Raw genomic sequence first — 16,128 nt, forward strand, 5'->3', positions numbered from 1 at the left:
TCCCATGGACAAATCAGGACATTTATGTTGGAATTAATTTAACCAAATTAGCAGCTTTTTAATTTTTAATTTTTTTTTAATTTTTATTTTTTAATTGGTGTGTCAGGAAGATAAAAGCTGTATAATGGCCCACACGTAATTATTCTTATTATTATTATTATTTAAATTTTTGTAGTTAAATTAATTAGAATTAAAAAATAAATTACCTTATCACTAGAATAAATGTAAGTAGCTCTCACAAGTCAACATGCATCACTGTCACCACACCAACCACATACAACAGACTAAAAATGTAAAAGATATTTGGGGTAGAAATAAAAAAAATATATATAGAACAATAAATTAACAAGATGAACTACTTGAGAATTTAGCAAACCCACTGAAAAATGAGCTCCAAATTCACGTTTCCTGCAAAAAGCCACTAAATTAAAATAAAAATCTGTTATGACTTAATTTAAAACATAAAATAAAATACAAATGTATAATGCACTATAGGTGTATTTAAAACTACCATGCAGATTAACAAAATGTATGGAGCTAATTAAATCATGCTTAATAAAGCAAAGTGAAAGTAATGTGGGTCTGAATCACTCCCACCAGAGGAGTGTACAAAACAGAATTCAGAAAAGTAAAAAAATAAAATTAAATGTATGTAAACAGAAAAATAAATTCACAAAATCATCTGAGCAGGCTCCTTGGTAATGACGCCAAATGAAAGCGTCTCAAAAAAGTTCACTTTAGTAAGTTTTCAAAGGCGGTTCATTTATTTTATTTTATGTTTTAACATTTATCACATAGTTTAGCAAAAGTTGTCTTGACTTTGGATTTCAAGTCAATTCAAACAATAACATTGATCTCAATAGGATCATAGTGAATGAAGGTAGTTAGTGGCTCATTACAAGGCATCCCTCTCACCAGACCATCACACAAAGTAGTTATAAATACAGAAAATGAAATTAACAAAATGATCTCTTTGGCAACTGAGATCCAAGTGAAGGTTCCTGCAAGAAACGTGAATCTTGAGATACGGTTTAATCTTTGTGTCATTATTTTATGACTTTAGCAGAAGAGATTAAAGGTGTAATAACGTGTGAAGATGATTTAGTGACATCCTAATACTTATAAGTGTTAGTCAGCCCTGAGAATTACAGGGTTTCTCTCTGTTGTATTGACTTTGTGGGGATTCACATGATGACTTGTTGTGATTAAAATAAACAGATTATTTTAATTCATACTTTTCAGATGTGTAGTTAAATTCTTCGTCTTAAATGGGAAACACTTTGGGCCAACCTCTGTTATAAATGAGCTATAATCAATAAAGGTGACTTGACTTAAAGAAAGCTTTCTTAGGGAATATATTGCCACTGAACCAGAAAGACTCAAGTTAGAGGTCACATATTCATACTGAATTTGTCGGCTTTTCAAAACCATTCAGCTGTAACCAGATTGTTCTACCTGCAGCTGTGTGTGCGCCGTATTCTAGTCCTCTTTCCAGCCCTGGTTCAAACCCATTTGGCTCACAACAACGAGCGTCACATTAGACTTTGTGTTCTACGTCGGGAACTCCGAGGGCACAGTTACGTTATCATGGGCTGTAAACCACAGCGGTACGTGTCGGACCACAGGAAGCATCTAAAAACACACTGGAGTTACGGCACCACACCGAATAAACAGGAGATCACAAGTAGCCTAGAGCTAACCGCCGGCTGAGACGTCCCAAAACCTCAGAACAAACGTTAGCCTGTGAGGAGCATCATGTCGAACGAAAGCTTATGAAAATAAACATTGATATTTTCTTAGAGGTATGACATACGGTTTATAAATAGAATAGCATTTGGGTTATTCTGATAAAGAATTACATGGATACATACATCTTACATATTTGCATAATGCTATTAAAATTGATTCAAAATGGATTTTACACAGGCCCGTCCAGGCCACGTTTGTGGGGAAACCTTTACCCACTCACTCACACACCCGCGCACACACACACACACACACACACACAACATCATAAGTATGGCTGTAACATTAGAACTCCAAAAACTACTGATACTTTACTTATAAACACATCTTGAACCAGAGCGGAGGGACTGAAATGTCAGGATCACCTGCTGGATTTGCTGGATGGAGGGACAGATTTGCACGCCGGTGGTGCTGCTGAACCTACAAGAAGCAGTTTTTTTTTGAATCACAGTTTGCTGACGAAACAAACATTTGAACTTTTAAGCGAGCGGCATCAAGGTTAAAATACTGTCAAGAAAAAAAAAAAACATTTAAATCGGCGAACCAGTGTTACCTGGAGGTTTACCTGTTTCTGATCCTTGATGTCTTGGTGATCTCATGACAGGCAGGAGACCAGACCTCAAGGAGGAAAACTACAAACCTCTGCTGTCCACTACTCTACTACAGGTAGAACGTAAGAAGCTCTGCGGCTGCTAGTGGTTCTAATTGTTTTACACACACACATGCGACATTGCACTGTTGGAACTCGAGTGGCAGCTTTTCTGTGTTGTGTACACGTGTACGACTGTGTTGCGCTACAGCTTTTGATTAATCCATAATTTTGTTTTTTTCCTCTCACCTCAAGGAATGTATGTGAACACTTAGAGTGGTTAATATTGGAGAAAAATGGGAAAAAAACAAAAAACAAACACTGATTAGGATGAAGAAGTAGCAACCTAACTGATAAACTGTATGCCGAGTGCGTCGGAAATGTCTTTGGGGTTTTGTTTTGTTTTAGTTAGTTAGTTGTTGTTTTCTTTGGTTGTCACAGTAACGAGTTGCTTGGCAGCTTTGGCAATGTCATAGGCGCACTGGATGACCTGCTGAGTGACCAGCTGGATGTCCGACGGGCAGGGGTTGTGCTCTGCGGCCTTCTGGCACTCCCCGTGGAGCCGGCTGGCGCTGGAAGTCAGCAGACACAGAGACCCTCGCACCGTCTCCGAGGACGGCCTCTGTAGGGGGGGGAGAGAAGGAGGAAGATTTGATCAGGGAGGGGAGGTGACAGCGTCCATAAATAAACACTGGTTGTGGTCAGTAGGCACATGAGCGCTGGATGTGTCTGTGACGGAACATAAAACAAAGTAATCTTATCAACGGTACGCATGAAGCCAAGTAATGCAATGAGCGCGGCCTACCCATCTAGAAAAGTCATTCTGGATTCCCTCTGGCTGTTTTCAAACAACAAATTACTCAAGGGACCAAGCTGGGAGGGTTCCTACCTTAGGGAACAGGGCGGCCATCTCCGTCACAGCCATGCAGATCTTCTCGGAGCACGGCAAGAAGCTGTGGGAGGAGGAAACACACGGCTGGATCAACCTCAGGAACAAACTGAGAACTGCAGTCAGACCTTCCTCACAATCAAGCTCAACAGGAGCAACCAGATTATTGTTCCTTGAATCATCAATAAATACCAGTGGCTCTCTGGACCCTAGCAGTTTCTGGGTGTGGATTGTTCCAGTCACATTTTTTAATCCCCCCCCACACTGTAGGCTCATTTCTCACTGCAGCATAAAAATCCTTCACCTCTATGAAAACACAACATCCATAACTGGAAGCCGAGACGACTAAAAGATGGCTTTTGTGCTCGATAACAGCTCAAATGACATAAATCTGGAAAGTTCTTTGATTATTTACTGACATACAATCAACATGGAGGTTCCAAGTGTTGACCAACAGCTGTTATAAATACTGGAAATAATGGTTACATCCTAGAAATGAGCGACCCCCAACCACCGGGCTCATTTGGCACCGAGCCGCACAAAAAGAATTAAAACGTTTTATTGGTTTATTTTTATTTCCAGCGGAGTCTGCAGGGTGTTTTATTTTGAGGAATGACTAGCTCGTCTTCCCGTCACTTCCATTTGTGCTTGTTTCCCGTCAGTTTTCATGCCTGGCTGTTAAACGAAACAAAAACTAATGTCTCAGGAGAGCTGCTTTGGAAAGTGGGCGAGACTCGATACTGAGACAGAAGAAGAAGTAAAAACATATTAAGCAATAAAAAAGTAATTTTATTTTATTATGAAACTTAACAGAAAAAAAGGATTATTTTTTTGTTATGTGCACAGTGACCAGTCGGTAGAAAATTCCTTGCTTAAAACCGGTCCGTGGTGCCAAAACGGTTGAAGGCCGCTGCTGTAGAACAGTTAAAATGACATAAATCTGAAAAAAAGTCACATTTCTTTGATTATTTATTGACATACAATCAACATGGAAGTTCCAAGAGCTGACCAATAGCTGCTACAAATACCTGAAATAATGATTACTCTACATCCTATAGATAATTTACTACAAACTCTTTTAATTTGTTTCCATACTTGTGTCCTTCCTGCAGTTCAGACCAGCTCAGCTGAGAAGTCTCAGTTTTTGTAACGTACCAGTTGGTCACAGCAAAAGGTACTAACGGCTCATTGGTTGCTCAGAGGACCACAGTATTGTTAGTTTTACACAAAAATTAGTTAATTAAAGGAAGTTTTTGGAGATGTGGTTACGTTTTCTGATGGAACGTGTTACAGATGATCAGTTCAAGAACCTTCGGAAAAGTGAAAACCCAACGATTCTTTGATTTTTAAGATTTGTGGGGCTGAAAATTTACTCCATTTTGGGGACTTTGTTAAAGGACAACCTAACCCTATCCCTGCCTTTCAATGCTGCTGGCAGTTTGACAGCTTTAACGTCTATAATGTACTGAACATTTACTTCAAATCATAATTTCTTCTTCCCTGTTCAGTGTCCTTCACACGTTTTTTCAGTAAAGCACCTCATATTCAAGGCCTTTTGTTGATGATGTGGAGCTGTACCACCCAGCATGCCTTGACTGGTCGATTATACATCTGATGGGAGCTTTAGATTAGCCATGTCTGACACGCTGCATACCTTTCATATTTCCTTGATTATGTAAAGTAAACACACGAATGGTAGGGGCGCAACATTCCAGAGAAACTGTGAATTAATCAGCTTCTGTGAAATAACAGGAGGTGAATCGACGGCATGAAATAAATGGCTTTTATTACTGTGACATTGGACAAAAAGGAAAAAAAAAAAATCATCAGCGTCAAACCTGAAAGCAGCTTCATCCCACCCCACAGGCCAATAATTAAGCTGTGAAAGCATGCGTAAAGCCAATATATCTCAAAACAATCTAATGTAGTGAGCTACTAGGACCTTATATCCCTGTAAGGCGCCTCATGTTCTTTAAGAGAGACTTGCTGGTGGTACTGAGCTCAAGGCTGAGAACACGAGGGGATTGTACGTTTGCCATCTTGGGTCCCAGAGTCTCCTTCTAGGAGTTACATCAGCAAAGTCTCTGAGGAGTTTTAAGTCACACATAAACACCTGTAAGTGTTGTTGTGTTTAGGTAGTAGGTACACTATTGCTTTATACTTGTAACGCCTCTGTTTGCTGTATTTTCTAGGGTATGTCTCCTGCTGTAATGTTTTTAGGTTTTTACTGCTCTTTTGATTTTTTTTTTTTTTTTTTAGATTTTATTTCAGTTATAAAGCCCTTTATGAAAAGTGTTATATTACTACAGTTTTACTATAGTTCACAGCATGTGATTGATACAATATTATTCATATCAACCTTTCCAGCAGGGTTGAGTAATAATGGATTACATTTCATTGGGATGATGTAATCACATTACAAATAACTAACTGTAGACATCCCAGTTTACATTAAACATGTACAACTAGATTGCAGTTACGGCTGCGGTGGTTAGCACCGTCGCCTCGAAGCAAGAAGAAGGTCGCCGGTTCGTGTCCCGGTGAGGACACCCGGGATCTTTCTACATGGAGTCTCCATGTTCTCCCTGTGCAGCGTGGGTTCTCTCCGGGTTCTCCAGCTTCCTCCCACACAGTCCAAAAACATGTTGCGCTTAACTGGTGATTCTAAATTGTCCGTAAGTGTGAATATGAGTGTACTTGGTTGTCTGTCTCTAAGTGTGGCCCTGTAATAGACTGTTGAACTGTCCAGGGTGTCCCCTGCCTTCACCCTGAGTCAGCTGGAATAGACTCCAGCCCCCCACGACCCCAGTGAGGATTAAGCGGTGCACAGATAATGGATGGATGGATTGTCGCTATGTTATCAAGGATCATTTGCTTGACTGGAAGACATTGTTCTTGTAAGTAGCATATTTTAAAAGACTAAAAATATTTACCTTCAGTTATTAATGTAAATAAAAACTAATAAAAAATCCATTATCCATAAATCCATCAGCAATAAAAATATTAGAAAGGTCAGTATTACATACGTAGACTGCCGACCTGAGACGAGTAACTTCCTGTGATAAACTCATTGAAACAGCAGCAACAAAACTAAAGAAACAGCATCCCACAGAATACACACAGTAAACCTGTGGTTTGTGCCGGTAGTGTTTTTATCAGAGTAATTTGATTTAACCAGCTGTAAATGCTAAACATGCATTGAAAATTAAATTTTAGAAAGAGAAAAAAATAATAATTGTGTAACTCAAACCTTTGTGGCTGCATCCATTTTTAGTACAAGGTGCTAGTGTCGAATGAATAAAAATTTTGTAATTAGTGGATTATAAAATTACAAAAACTGCCAAGTAATTTGTATTCAGTACGAGACTACAATTAAACGTTATCTAACTCAACCCTACTTTTTGTGTCTTGGTCATGTTTTTCCTATAGTTGCTACCTTTAATCTCTTCATATATAAAGTTTGTAAAAATCCTGTACTGTGAGGTACAGCTGAGTAACGTGTGTTTACCGTGTTTATAAATAGTAATAGAAAAGACGAAGCCCAACTAGGGGTGGAAGTAGGTGGTAGACACTGATAAATAAATATTTATGGTGAAGAAAAAGTAAGACATATCTCACACCATTATAAAAGCAAACAGAAATCAAGCTGTAATGTGTAACCATAAAAAGCCAGGGGATTAATAACACAAATGAATACATGAAACCACTAACTCACTGTGGATTTGGCAGGCCACGGGGGAAAATGTCATCATGTGGTGTTTATTTCCTGTCAGCTGCATTAACAGACACTAGACCTACCCCCAGCAGACACACGGTTTCTAGGACACGAGGACAGAAACCAGGCTGCGAGGCTCAAAAATCGGTGAATCCTGGCCTGGAGTGCTGCTGGTTTTCTGTATTATGATTAAGTGCGTTCACGCTGCAGCTCAGGTGTAAATCAGCCATGAGTTTGCTGGAAAATATGAGAGCCTGCTGTATCCAGGGCCCTGACAACGACTATTGAAAACCACTGACCTAGAAGCCACCGAGTCGCTTGTGCTCTTTAAAAGGCCATGCAGAGTGACAGAAGCACAGCCACTGTTGAAATATGTGGCCTGACAGAGGTTGATAGCAGGTCAGATAACAAGAAGAGCTTACATTTACTCAAATATTTCATGTTTTTGAAAAATAATCTGACTAATTTGACATTATATACCTTTCATGTTTGGTCTCCTGGGCAGCTCTCAGAAGCTCCTGTATGTTCTTAGTGATCTGCTCCGTCTTACAGATGACATCCTCTGTGCAAGGCAGAGTAGCGTCTTGTTCGCCCTCCTCCTCTGGTTCCACAGCTTCAGAGGCTGGAAGAGGGCTTCTACAAACACAAAGGAAAAAAAAACTGTAGGCAAAGCATTCAACCAAAAGTGATTCAAGTAACAGCTGTGGATCTTTCAACTGGATATTGATCCAGTATGACACCTGCCCAGAAAAAACACTCCAGACCTAAAGCCACCTATGGCAGCCCATGGAGGAAAAAATAAACAAGAAAAATGGCTGGTTGATGCTCCAGTTTGGAAGAAGTGAAGCTTTGCAGGCTGCGGCAGTTGTTAAACTAGTTTATTCCAGGACTAGACACAGTGGAGCAGTTCTATAAACTAAAGGCAAATTAAATACTCAAACGCTGCATCTATGATCTTCAGTGAAGCCACAGTTGTATGTGCAAATCATTTTATTTTCATGCTGAAATGTGTAAATGTTGTTTCAATATTCGTTCATCCATTATCTATACACCGCTTTATCCTCACTAAGGTTGTGGGGGGCTGGAGTCTATCCCAGATGGACAGGTCACCAGTCTATCACAGGGCTACACTTAGAGACAGACAACCAAGCACACTCACATTCACACCTACGGACAATTTAGAACCACCAATTAACCTCAGCATGTTTTTGGACTGTGGGAGGAAGCTGGAGAACCTGGAGAGAACCCACGCTGCACGGGGAGAACATGCAGACTCCACACAGAAAGATCCCGGGTGTCCTCACTGGGACGCAAACCGGCGACCTTCTAGTTGTGAGGCAACGGTGCTAACTACCGAGCCACCTTGCAGCCCTGTTTCAATATTTAAAACCCAATAAATGTCTTTTTATTCAGTATTTTTCTTTCACCCTGGTCTCGACAACCAAGTCGATTTATTAGTCTGTTTTCATGACATTTAACAACCATTTCTTGGTTTAAAAAGTCCGATGCTTGTCCAGCTGTGTGACAGAACCGAGGAGAAGTAAGATCAACAGGAAAACGTTCTGTCTGACATCTGGCAAATTTTACTTGGCATTGTGTGTCTGTGCTTTCTTTCTTGTAAGGGTGGCTTACATGTCCAAATCCTTTTCAAGGCCACGTTTTATTATCTTCGAGCAGGCAGACTGGACCAATCAAGGACTTTTTCTAAACACCTGTCAAAACTAAAATTAGTCCGACTTCCTCTTCTCTCGTCATGTGACCTACAATAACACCATCATTCACACCAGAAACAGGAAACTTTCTCCATTTTATTTAACTTTCTTCACAGGTTTATGCTTCTTCTATTTGCAACAATGTTGTAAGTTAAAGTTCTGTCAGTTTTGCACAAAAGGGTATGGACTTAACAAAACAAGTTCTTACCCAGTGTCCTCCAGTTCAGAGTGGTTAGGTGTGGTGTCGTAGTCATTCTCCAGCATGGTGCTCTGTCCCTCCAGGCTGCAGCCCTATAGGGACATCAGTGGACAACCATCATTCAAATACTTTGTACACACTGTGCATGATGAGCACAAACGTATTGTCACAGCAACGGTATGCAAATACGCATTAGAGTCATGCATTTCTGAAATCAAAGCTACGACCACACTATCAGACATCTCATTTTAAAGCAGATGAGGAGAAAAAGACAGGAAATACACAATCAGGTCATTGTGGTGTAGCGCAGTCGTACTGCAGCGGATGCGATTAGTAGATGCGAAGAAGTCCTGATGCCAGCCGAGGCCAGTTCTCTTACTAGTGGCTGTCACTAATAAGCACATTGTGAAGCATCGCTTTATCTATCTGTCATAGATATTGGACTCGGCTGTCTCATCATTCAAACGCGCTCCTTTAGTACAACATTTCAGCATAATCTCTGATGTTTACTTGAAAGAAGCTGAGGTTGTTTTCAAAACTGAGGCACTGCGGTGCATGCATGCAGGCAGGCGACACCGATACGAAGCAGTTTAAAGACACAGGTCAGGAGAGAGAACACTGTGGGGTCAAGCAGAAGGACAGTTTTCACCGCCCCCTGGGGCTGCCTCTCAGCCGAGGGGATTTCAGTACTTAACCCTTCGAGATCTCTCGTCCCACGACCAGGACAGGGAAGAGGGGAAGGTAGGGAGGGAGGAAGCAGCCGTCCCCAAAGGACCCCTACCAATCTAGAAAGGGGTCAAACCAAGTTGAGCATACTCTATTGAGATGCAATGAATGATTGAATGAATGAATGAATGAATGAATGAATGAATGAATGAAAAACCAACACCAGCCCCAAGCCAGGCATCACCATCTGGGACAATCGAGAACAGCAACATTGGTGCTTCTGTGCTTACGTTAGTCGGGAAGGGTTGTAAAACGACCCCATCGTCATGCCGAGCCGTTTCCACCCGGTGGGGGTACTGCCTGGGAGTGGAGCCCGTCTCATACATGGACATGGCGCGACCTCCGCGGGGCGGGTGTCGACCAAAGGGCCCCTGGGGGTGTTGCTGTCCGCTGGGGGCTTGCCATCGCAGTGTTGTGTTTTCAGTCTGCAGGGAGTTCAGCTGTGGAAAACAAAACATGTTTCAGTTCAACTCCAGCTGAGGGCTGATCTCCTCACAACAGCTCGGCCAGACATCAATAATAGAGTAGAACGCAGCTGAGCCTTCAGGTGAAAAGCACCTCCTCTAGGTTGAGTTCAGCTTTATCTCAGCTTTGTTTTTGGTCTCCCTTCAAGGTTTTTCTCACAACAAAGTTTTGCTTCATTGACAAATGAAATGCTGACACTGTGTGTTGATACCAAAACTTGAAGTACGACCTCCTGAGAAACTGTCACAAAAGTGGCTGCCCTTATTTACAAAAACAGAGCTTAGGAACTGAAAGAGCAGTTAGAAACATGCCTTACAGCGATTCATAGGGAATATTTGAGAAACAGTGTAGAGTGTAATAGTCAAAATGCTTTGGGAATCTGATGCTTGTAATAGAAGAAGCATCAAGGGGACAGACAGAGTAGTGCAACCAGACGAACACTAAAGCTGTATTGTCTGCAATTTGGTCCTTTGCTGTAGATAATGCGCCTGGAAATAAAGATGATTAACAGGAACCTGTACGCTTGGAACAGGCTCAATGGTTCCCAGAGGTGGGAAGTAACAAAGTACAAATACTTCATTACTGTACTGAAGTAGATTTTGCAGGTATCTGTACTTTACTTGAGTATTAATTTTTCTGACGACTTTTTGCTTCTACTTCCTACATTTGAACACAAGTATCTGGACTTTCTACTCCTTACATTCTCAAAACTGGCTCGTTACTTGTTTCAATCTCCGCGGATGACGACATGACGTAAAAGACGTAACAACAAACGTCTTTATCTTTCCCAGCAGTGTGCAATTTGTCCCTGAAGCTCAGCACACCCCTGCCTGCCTCAGCTGCATGCAAGATACTTTTTAAGCACCACAGGACTGATTTTCAGACCCAGAAGGGCCCGTCTTCATTCAGAGAACCAGCTTCTACTGAGGCTCAATAGAAGATGTTGGCAGTCTTGAAGAGATGAGTGTTCCCATGTTGATTATAATGTTTAATGTTCATAATGTTGCTGAAATGGAAAACTGTCCAGTGATGTGTTTCTCTGTAGTAGCACTGTGCAACTTCTTAAAGGATGAAAACAATCCTATTTTGTGTGCTTAATTTTTTGCGTTTTGCAGAGTTTTGCAGATCATGTATCATCAAAGCTAAAAATTCAGTTTTACTTTTGTACTTAAGTAAATTTCTGAACCTGTACTTTTTTTAAAACTTCTACTTGAGTAAAGGGGTTGAATCAGTACTTCTACTTTTACCAGATACTATTTTCACACAAGTATCTCTACTTCTACTTAAGAATGTGAGGACTTTTGCCATCTCTGCTGGTTCCACTGCGCCACCAAATTAATTTTGATGAGACAAAAGTAGTACAAGTACAAATGAACCAGCAGGAGGAGACAGTATATTGTGTTAACTCCCAGCTGACTGGAGAGAGAAAGAGACTGAGAGCTGTCGGAAACTCTGAGGTATTGAATGGAATAGTGGGTAGGTCACAAACGTTCTTGTCTTTTATTTGTATACACAATATACAGCTTTTTAAACGTGTGGTCTATCCCTCAGTTGCCACACATTATTAGGTGCACATGTATCCAGTAAAGGCAAGTAAGAACAGGTCAATGGACAAATAATTCTTCCTATTCCAGGAGGAATTATACTGTATATACTTAGTCTAAGGCACTATAGGAGGGATTAGCCTGAAATACCTTTAATTATGCCACAAAAGGACACTGAGTGAAAATGCTCTGTATTGATGTCAAAAGAACCTCAAGTAGGAATTATGTTCAACTAAAGAAACTGCTGAAAGTCATGAAAACTGTGCACAACAGCGTCTGTGTATTTTCCTGAATAACCACGATTATGTTTCCAGAAACAGTCACTGCTGTTGAGTCGAGTGTCGCAGCTGCATTGGGCTTTAGGCAAATATTAATGAAGGAGGATTTCCTCAAAACTTCAGCGAGTGAAACTGTAAAACATGCTTGTCTAAATACCTCCCGGGGCTATTGAAGACCTTTTAAAAAATACTAGGCCACAAGGAGCGGAATGAAGCAGCATGCCTGTATTCAAATTCCAGATAAAACGGTTATGAGTTGTTGTGCATTGCCAACATTTGGTCCATGCCTTCTCCAAGTGATAGGAATCCAATTCAATGACATTTCTGTTATGATAAACCCTTCAGTTCATAACTCAAGCGATTCAGCCACACCCAGACACTAATCACTGCTACATTTAAGAGGTTTATAACTGACGATTCTGCAGATTTACGAGGACGGATCATAATGTCCTCCTTAGTGGTAACCATTTGTGGTTTGGGTGTGTAGTTCTTTTGACATCTGACTCGGGATTCGACATGAATTTTCTCTCTGGTTTACATCACAAATAACTATAACATTAAATCCTGTTTTGCCTTTTCGGTGAACTGCATAGCAGAAGAGGTTTGGTGCCTGTTAATGATTGCCACAGGAATTTCAGCCCATCCGGAAACATTGCAGCTATTTTCTGAGTTCACGAGGAGGGAGCAAGCAAAGGAGAAGATATGGTTTGCTAGGTATTTTCATTGATTCATACTGGGTCAATATGCTGTCATTCAACCACATTCTCATCTATGAAGTGATAAGGAGAAAATCATTTGCTAAACATTTATTCAGAGTCGTCTCCAAACTTACTAACACCATCACAAAGAAGTCGTGAGCGAGGCTGCATTGTGTTAAAAGGAATGGCCCAATAGTTGAGTGTAAACTTTGCAAAAAGTAGTTTGCATGTCACAGCTCAACAACCAACACGGCATATCATCAAAAACTAGGAAGTCATCTGCATATTCCTCAGTAGTTTCGAAAATCATAGAAATATGGGCAAGTCAAATATGTAGTATCATCCATCCATCCATCATCTATACATCCTTTAATCCTCACTGGGGTCACAGGGGGCTGGAGTCTATCCCAGCTGACTCAGCTTGAAGGTAGGGGACACCCTGGACAGGTCACCAGTCTATCACAGGGCTACACTTAGAGACAGACAACCAAGCACACTCACATTCACACCTACGGACAATTTAGAATCACCAATTAACCTCAACATGTTTTTGGACCGTGTGGGAGGAAGCTGGAGAACCCAGAGAGAACCCATGCTGCACGGGGAGAACATGCAAACTCCACACAGAAAGATCCCGGGTGTCCTCACCGGGACGCGAACCAGCGACCTTCTTGCTGCGAGGCGACGGTGCTAACCACCGAGAGACCCTGCAGTCCCTATGTGGTATCAATTCAATAATAAATAACTAGGACAAAGTCATTTAATATGCAGCAAACACTAGCATCTTATTTTAATCATTAATTCATTTAGGCTAATAAAGCGAGCACGTAGAGTGCACTCAGCATACTGTGGACGATTCAGTTCATGTAGCGAGAGTGTGCAGATTTATATGTCCCCATGAACAACCAGATGATTTAAGAGTAGGAACAGTTTCAGCAGCCAGGAGTTTGTTTAGGTGATTACAGCCCTAGCACAAATGTCTGACACATTCTAACACACACGACTTAAACATAAATTACTGAATCACTAAAGTGGGTGAAATCAGATTATTATCTGTGGACAAGAAAGCAAGCCTTTCAAAGGGTCTAATAAAAGTATTTCTATAATTTTCTTGACTAATAATTTGAATAATGTACCGAATACAAGTACTGTTACAACCCTTGACATTTTAAAACAGTGTTTTCAAGTCAAAGGAGGCTCTGCCCACTGTTAAATACCTTTCATCCAGACAGTACAATACACAGCAAGGGGGCAAAAAAATAGGTATTATTTAGTGACGCCACAAGAAAACATACTGTTTATAATACTAATGCTGCAGACTAAGAACAATAAACATTATGAACCAGAGGATACATCAAGTGTGAAGTGACCCGTCATTAATGCATCTTGAAATATTAATGGGTACGACCATCAAATTCAGAAATCAAATGTGGAGTACAGCGCACAATATCACAAACAGTTTGCAGTAAAATCCACATTTGCCATATTGGCTGCATGTGATTTAACTAACCTTGCTCTGCATCATCCGCAGCTCTTCACTGAGGTGACAGTTGACTTTGAGGAGTTGTTGTATTTTGGCTTCTGATGCAGTGAGGGCGCTCTTCACCTCCATAAACTCCTGAACCGTGATTGGTCCATCAGACAGGTCAGAAGACTCCGAGCTCTGCAGCAAAAACATACATACATTTGATAGGAATTCCACGATCGGTGTGAAAAGTAAAGCAGGATGTTGTATTCAAATGTAACAGCAGGTTCCTAAGGACATTAACCTTGGTCCTTCCATCATTGCAGCTGTCCCCACATGTGGCCTCCTGCACCGGGTCTTCATCCGATGCCACACTGTCGTAATCTGGCTGGTCATTGTCCTGGCTCTCGCTGTTATGGCGACTGCCTATTCCCTGAAGGATCAGCTCTACATTCTCTGAAGGCAGAGCACGAGATCAAAGGATTAGAGATCAAACATGAGGGCTGGCTACAGGCAGCTGTGTAAATCAGACGGCTAAGGACCACATTTCCTTTTCATTTACTAAATCCAAAAATCAGCACTCGCTCTTCTTTATCACCCCTTGCAATTTTCCTTGAGCGTGCACAAGGAAGAAAACAGGCTGGTTCGCTGTACGTTACGAGAGACTTCTAATTAATAAGCCCCAATTCACACATGATCCACATTCATATATTCATATGACTGTTCCCAAATGGTCCACATTTGAATAAAAAAACAAAACAGACTTTCTGCTTCTCATTTGCATCATCCAATTTAGTTTTTCTCTTTTGCTTGTTTTCTGCTTTTTTAAATTATCTTCTGTGTATATGCTAATGAGCACAATTACTGCAATACAAACATTATATAACTCCCCCCAAAAGAAAAGCTAATTAGCAAGGTATGTAAGATCCAATAAAATAAAAACAGAAACAAAAAAAAAAGAGCATTTCCTACCTTTCGGACTGTCACAGGAATTCCCCCACTGCCTTCGTTTAGCATCCGTTAGAATGTCAATGACCAGGGTTGCGAATTCATGAGCACTAAACCTCGCCAGTTTTTGACGACCCTGTGGCAGCACATATATCCAAACACATGAAGGAAATTACACACCAGGATTGTTAAATACACTATTCACACACATTTCTTAGCACTTGCCTGGTTTCTCGTAGACGAGTACTCAGGATTGACTGGCAAGAAAGGCACAACCGTCGTGTCTGTTACGAGTGTGCTGTGGTTCTGAGTGGCCAACCAAACTAGAAAAAAAACCCATAAGGTGAGATACATACAAGCATAAAAAACTTTATTTAATTATCTTTTTAAACAATTCTTTTAATTCCACCTGCATCTGTTTCTCTTCTGTCAACTTCGTCATAAACATCCATGGCAAGTTCTTCAAACTGATGGTTACTTAGCTAGAACAAAACAAAGCAGAACGAGCGGTTCGGTTTTCAACTAATTTAATAGTGAGTGAATAGGAAGTTAGATTCTGGAAGTCATTAGAAACACATCATATGTAAAACGTCTTACCGACTGCAACTTCTTCTTTGCGGCTTTTGCAAATTCGGACAAATCCAGACTGCTTTGGACAAAATATTTAAATTACGTCATTCCTTCTGAAAAAAAACCACTAAGAAAGACGATGGCAAAAGCAACCAATACTCACACAAATACTTACTTATTTCTTATCCGTCCAATGCAGCACAGAAAAACAGGATTTATACTGTGAGTGTCTACCACGCTTTACAAACCATACATGATCTCCACTTTTGCAACCAAGTACAAAAATGACTACAGCTGGGAGCACAGCTATTACCTGTCGGCCATCTGTGGAATGATGAAGTGTTGCCCGTTTCTGTGATCTGCAACACAACAAGGGAATAACACAGACTCATTACCAGAGAGGACATACAAAACATCAACAGCCTAATGACAGCCAGCATCTGGGCTTGATGCATCTGCTGTGCTTACCCGGTCTTCTACCACAAAGGTAAAACGTTAACCGGTCGGTGAGCTCATACTGGATCTCCACTAGTCTCTCTGCCAGCTCCTGATGTCCAGCTTGTCTGTAAGATCAAGAATAAAAG

General features: G+C 40.9%; 1 protein-coding gene across 3 annotated transcripts in view; it reads right to left on the bottom strand.

The window, feature by feature from the left end:
* Positions 1 to 169: 169 nt before the first annotated feature.
* The window catches only part of git2b (G protein-coupled receptor kinase interacting ArfGAP 2b), a 23,263-nt gene continuing 7,304 nt past the window's right edge, over positions 170 to 16,128 (bottom strand). The window contains exons 7-20 of one of the 3 annotated variants that reach the window (XM_008286478.1): positions 16,013 to 16,107; positions 15,858 to 15,903; positions 15,572 to 15,620; positions 15,384 to 15,456; positions 15,200 to 15,297; positions 14,999 to 15,110; positions 14,331 to 14,482; positions 14,072 to 14,224; positions 9,807 to 10,016; positions 9,546 to 9,635; positions 8,860 to 8,942; positions 7,420 to 7,575; positions 3,225 to 3,288; positions 170 to 2,957 (exon numbers count right to left, since the gene is read on the bottom strand). In XM_008286478.1, coding sequence (XP_008284700.1) covers positions 2,748 to 2,957; positions 3,225 to 3,288; positions 7,420 to 7,575; positions 8,860 to 8,942; positions 9,546 to 9,635; positions 9,807 to 10,016; positions 14,072 to 14,224; positions 14,331 to 14,482; positions 14,999 to 15,110; positions 15,200 to 15,297; positions 15,384 to 15,456; positions 15,572 to 15,620; positions 15,858 to 15,903; positions 16,013 to 16,107 — 1,591 coding nt within the window. In that variant the 3' untranslated portion in view covers positions 170 to 2,747. Of the gene's footprint in view, positions 2,958 to 3,224; positions 3,289 to 7,419; positions 7,576 to 8,859; positions 8,943 to 9,545; positions 9,636 to 9,806; positions 10,017 to 14,071; positions 14,225 to 14,330; positions 14,483 to 14,998; positions 15,111 to 15,199; positions 15,298 to 15,383; positions 15,457 to 15,571; positions 15,624 to 15,857; positions 15,904 to 16,012; positions 16,108 to 16,128 lie in introns of all 3 variants that reach the window. The other 2 variants (XM_008286476.1, XM_008286479.1) reach the window with 2 other exon arrangements.

This window comes from Stegastes partitus, unplaced genomic scaffold, assembly GCF_000690725.1.
Source record: "Stegastes partitus isolate 25-593 unplaced genomic scaffold, Stegastes_partitus-1.0.2 Scaffold456, whole genome shotgun sequence".
Classification (NCBI taxonomy): Eukaryota; Metazoa; Chordata; class Actinopteri; family Pomacentridae; genus Stegastes; species Stegastes partitus.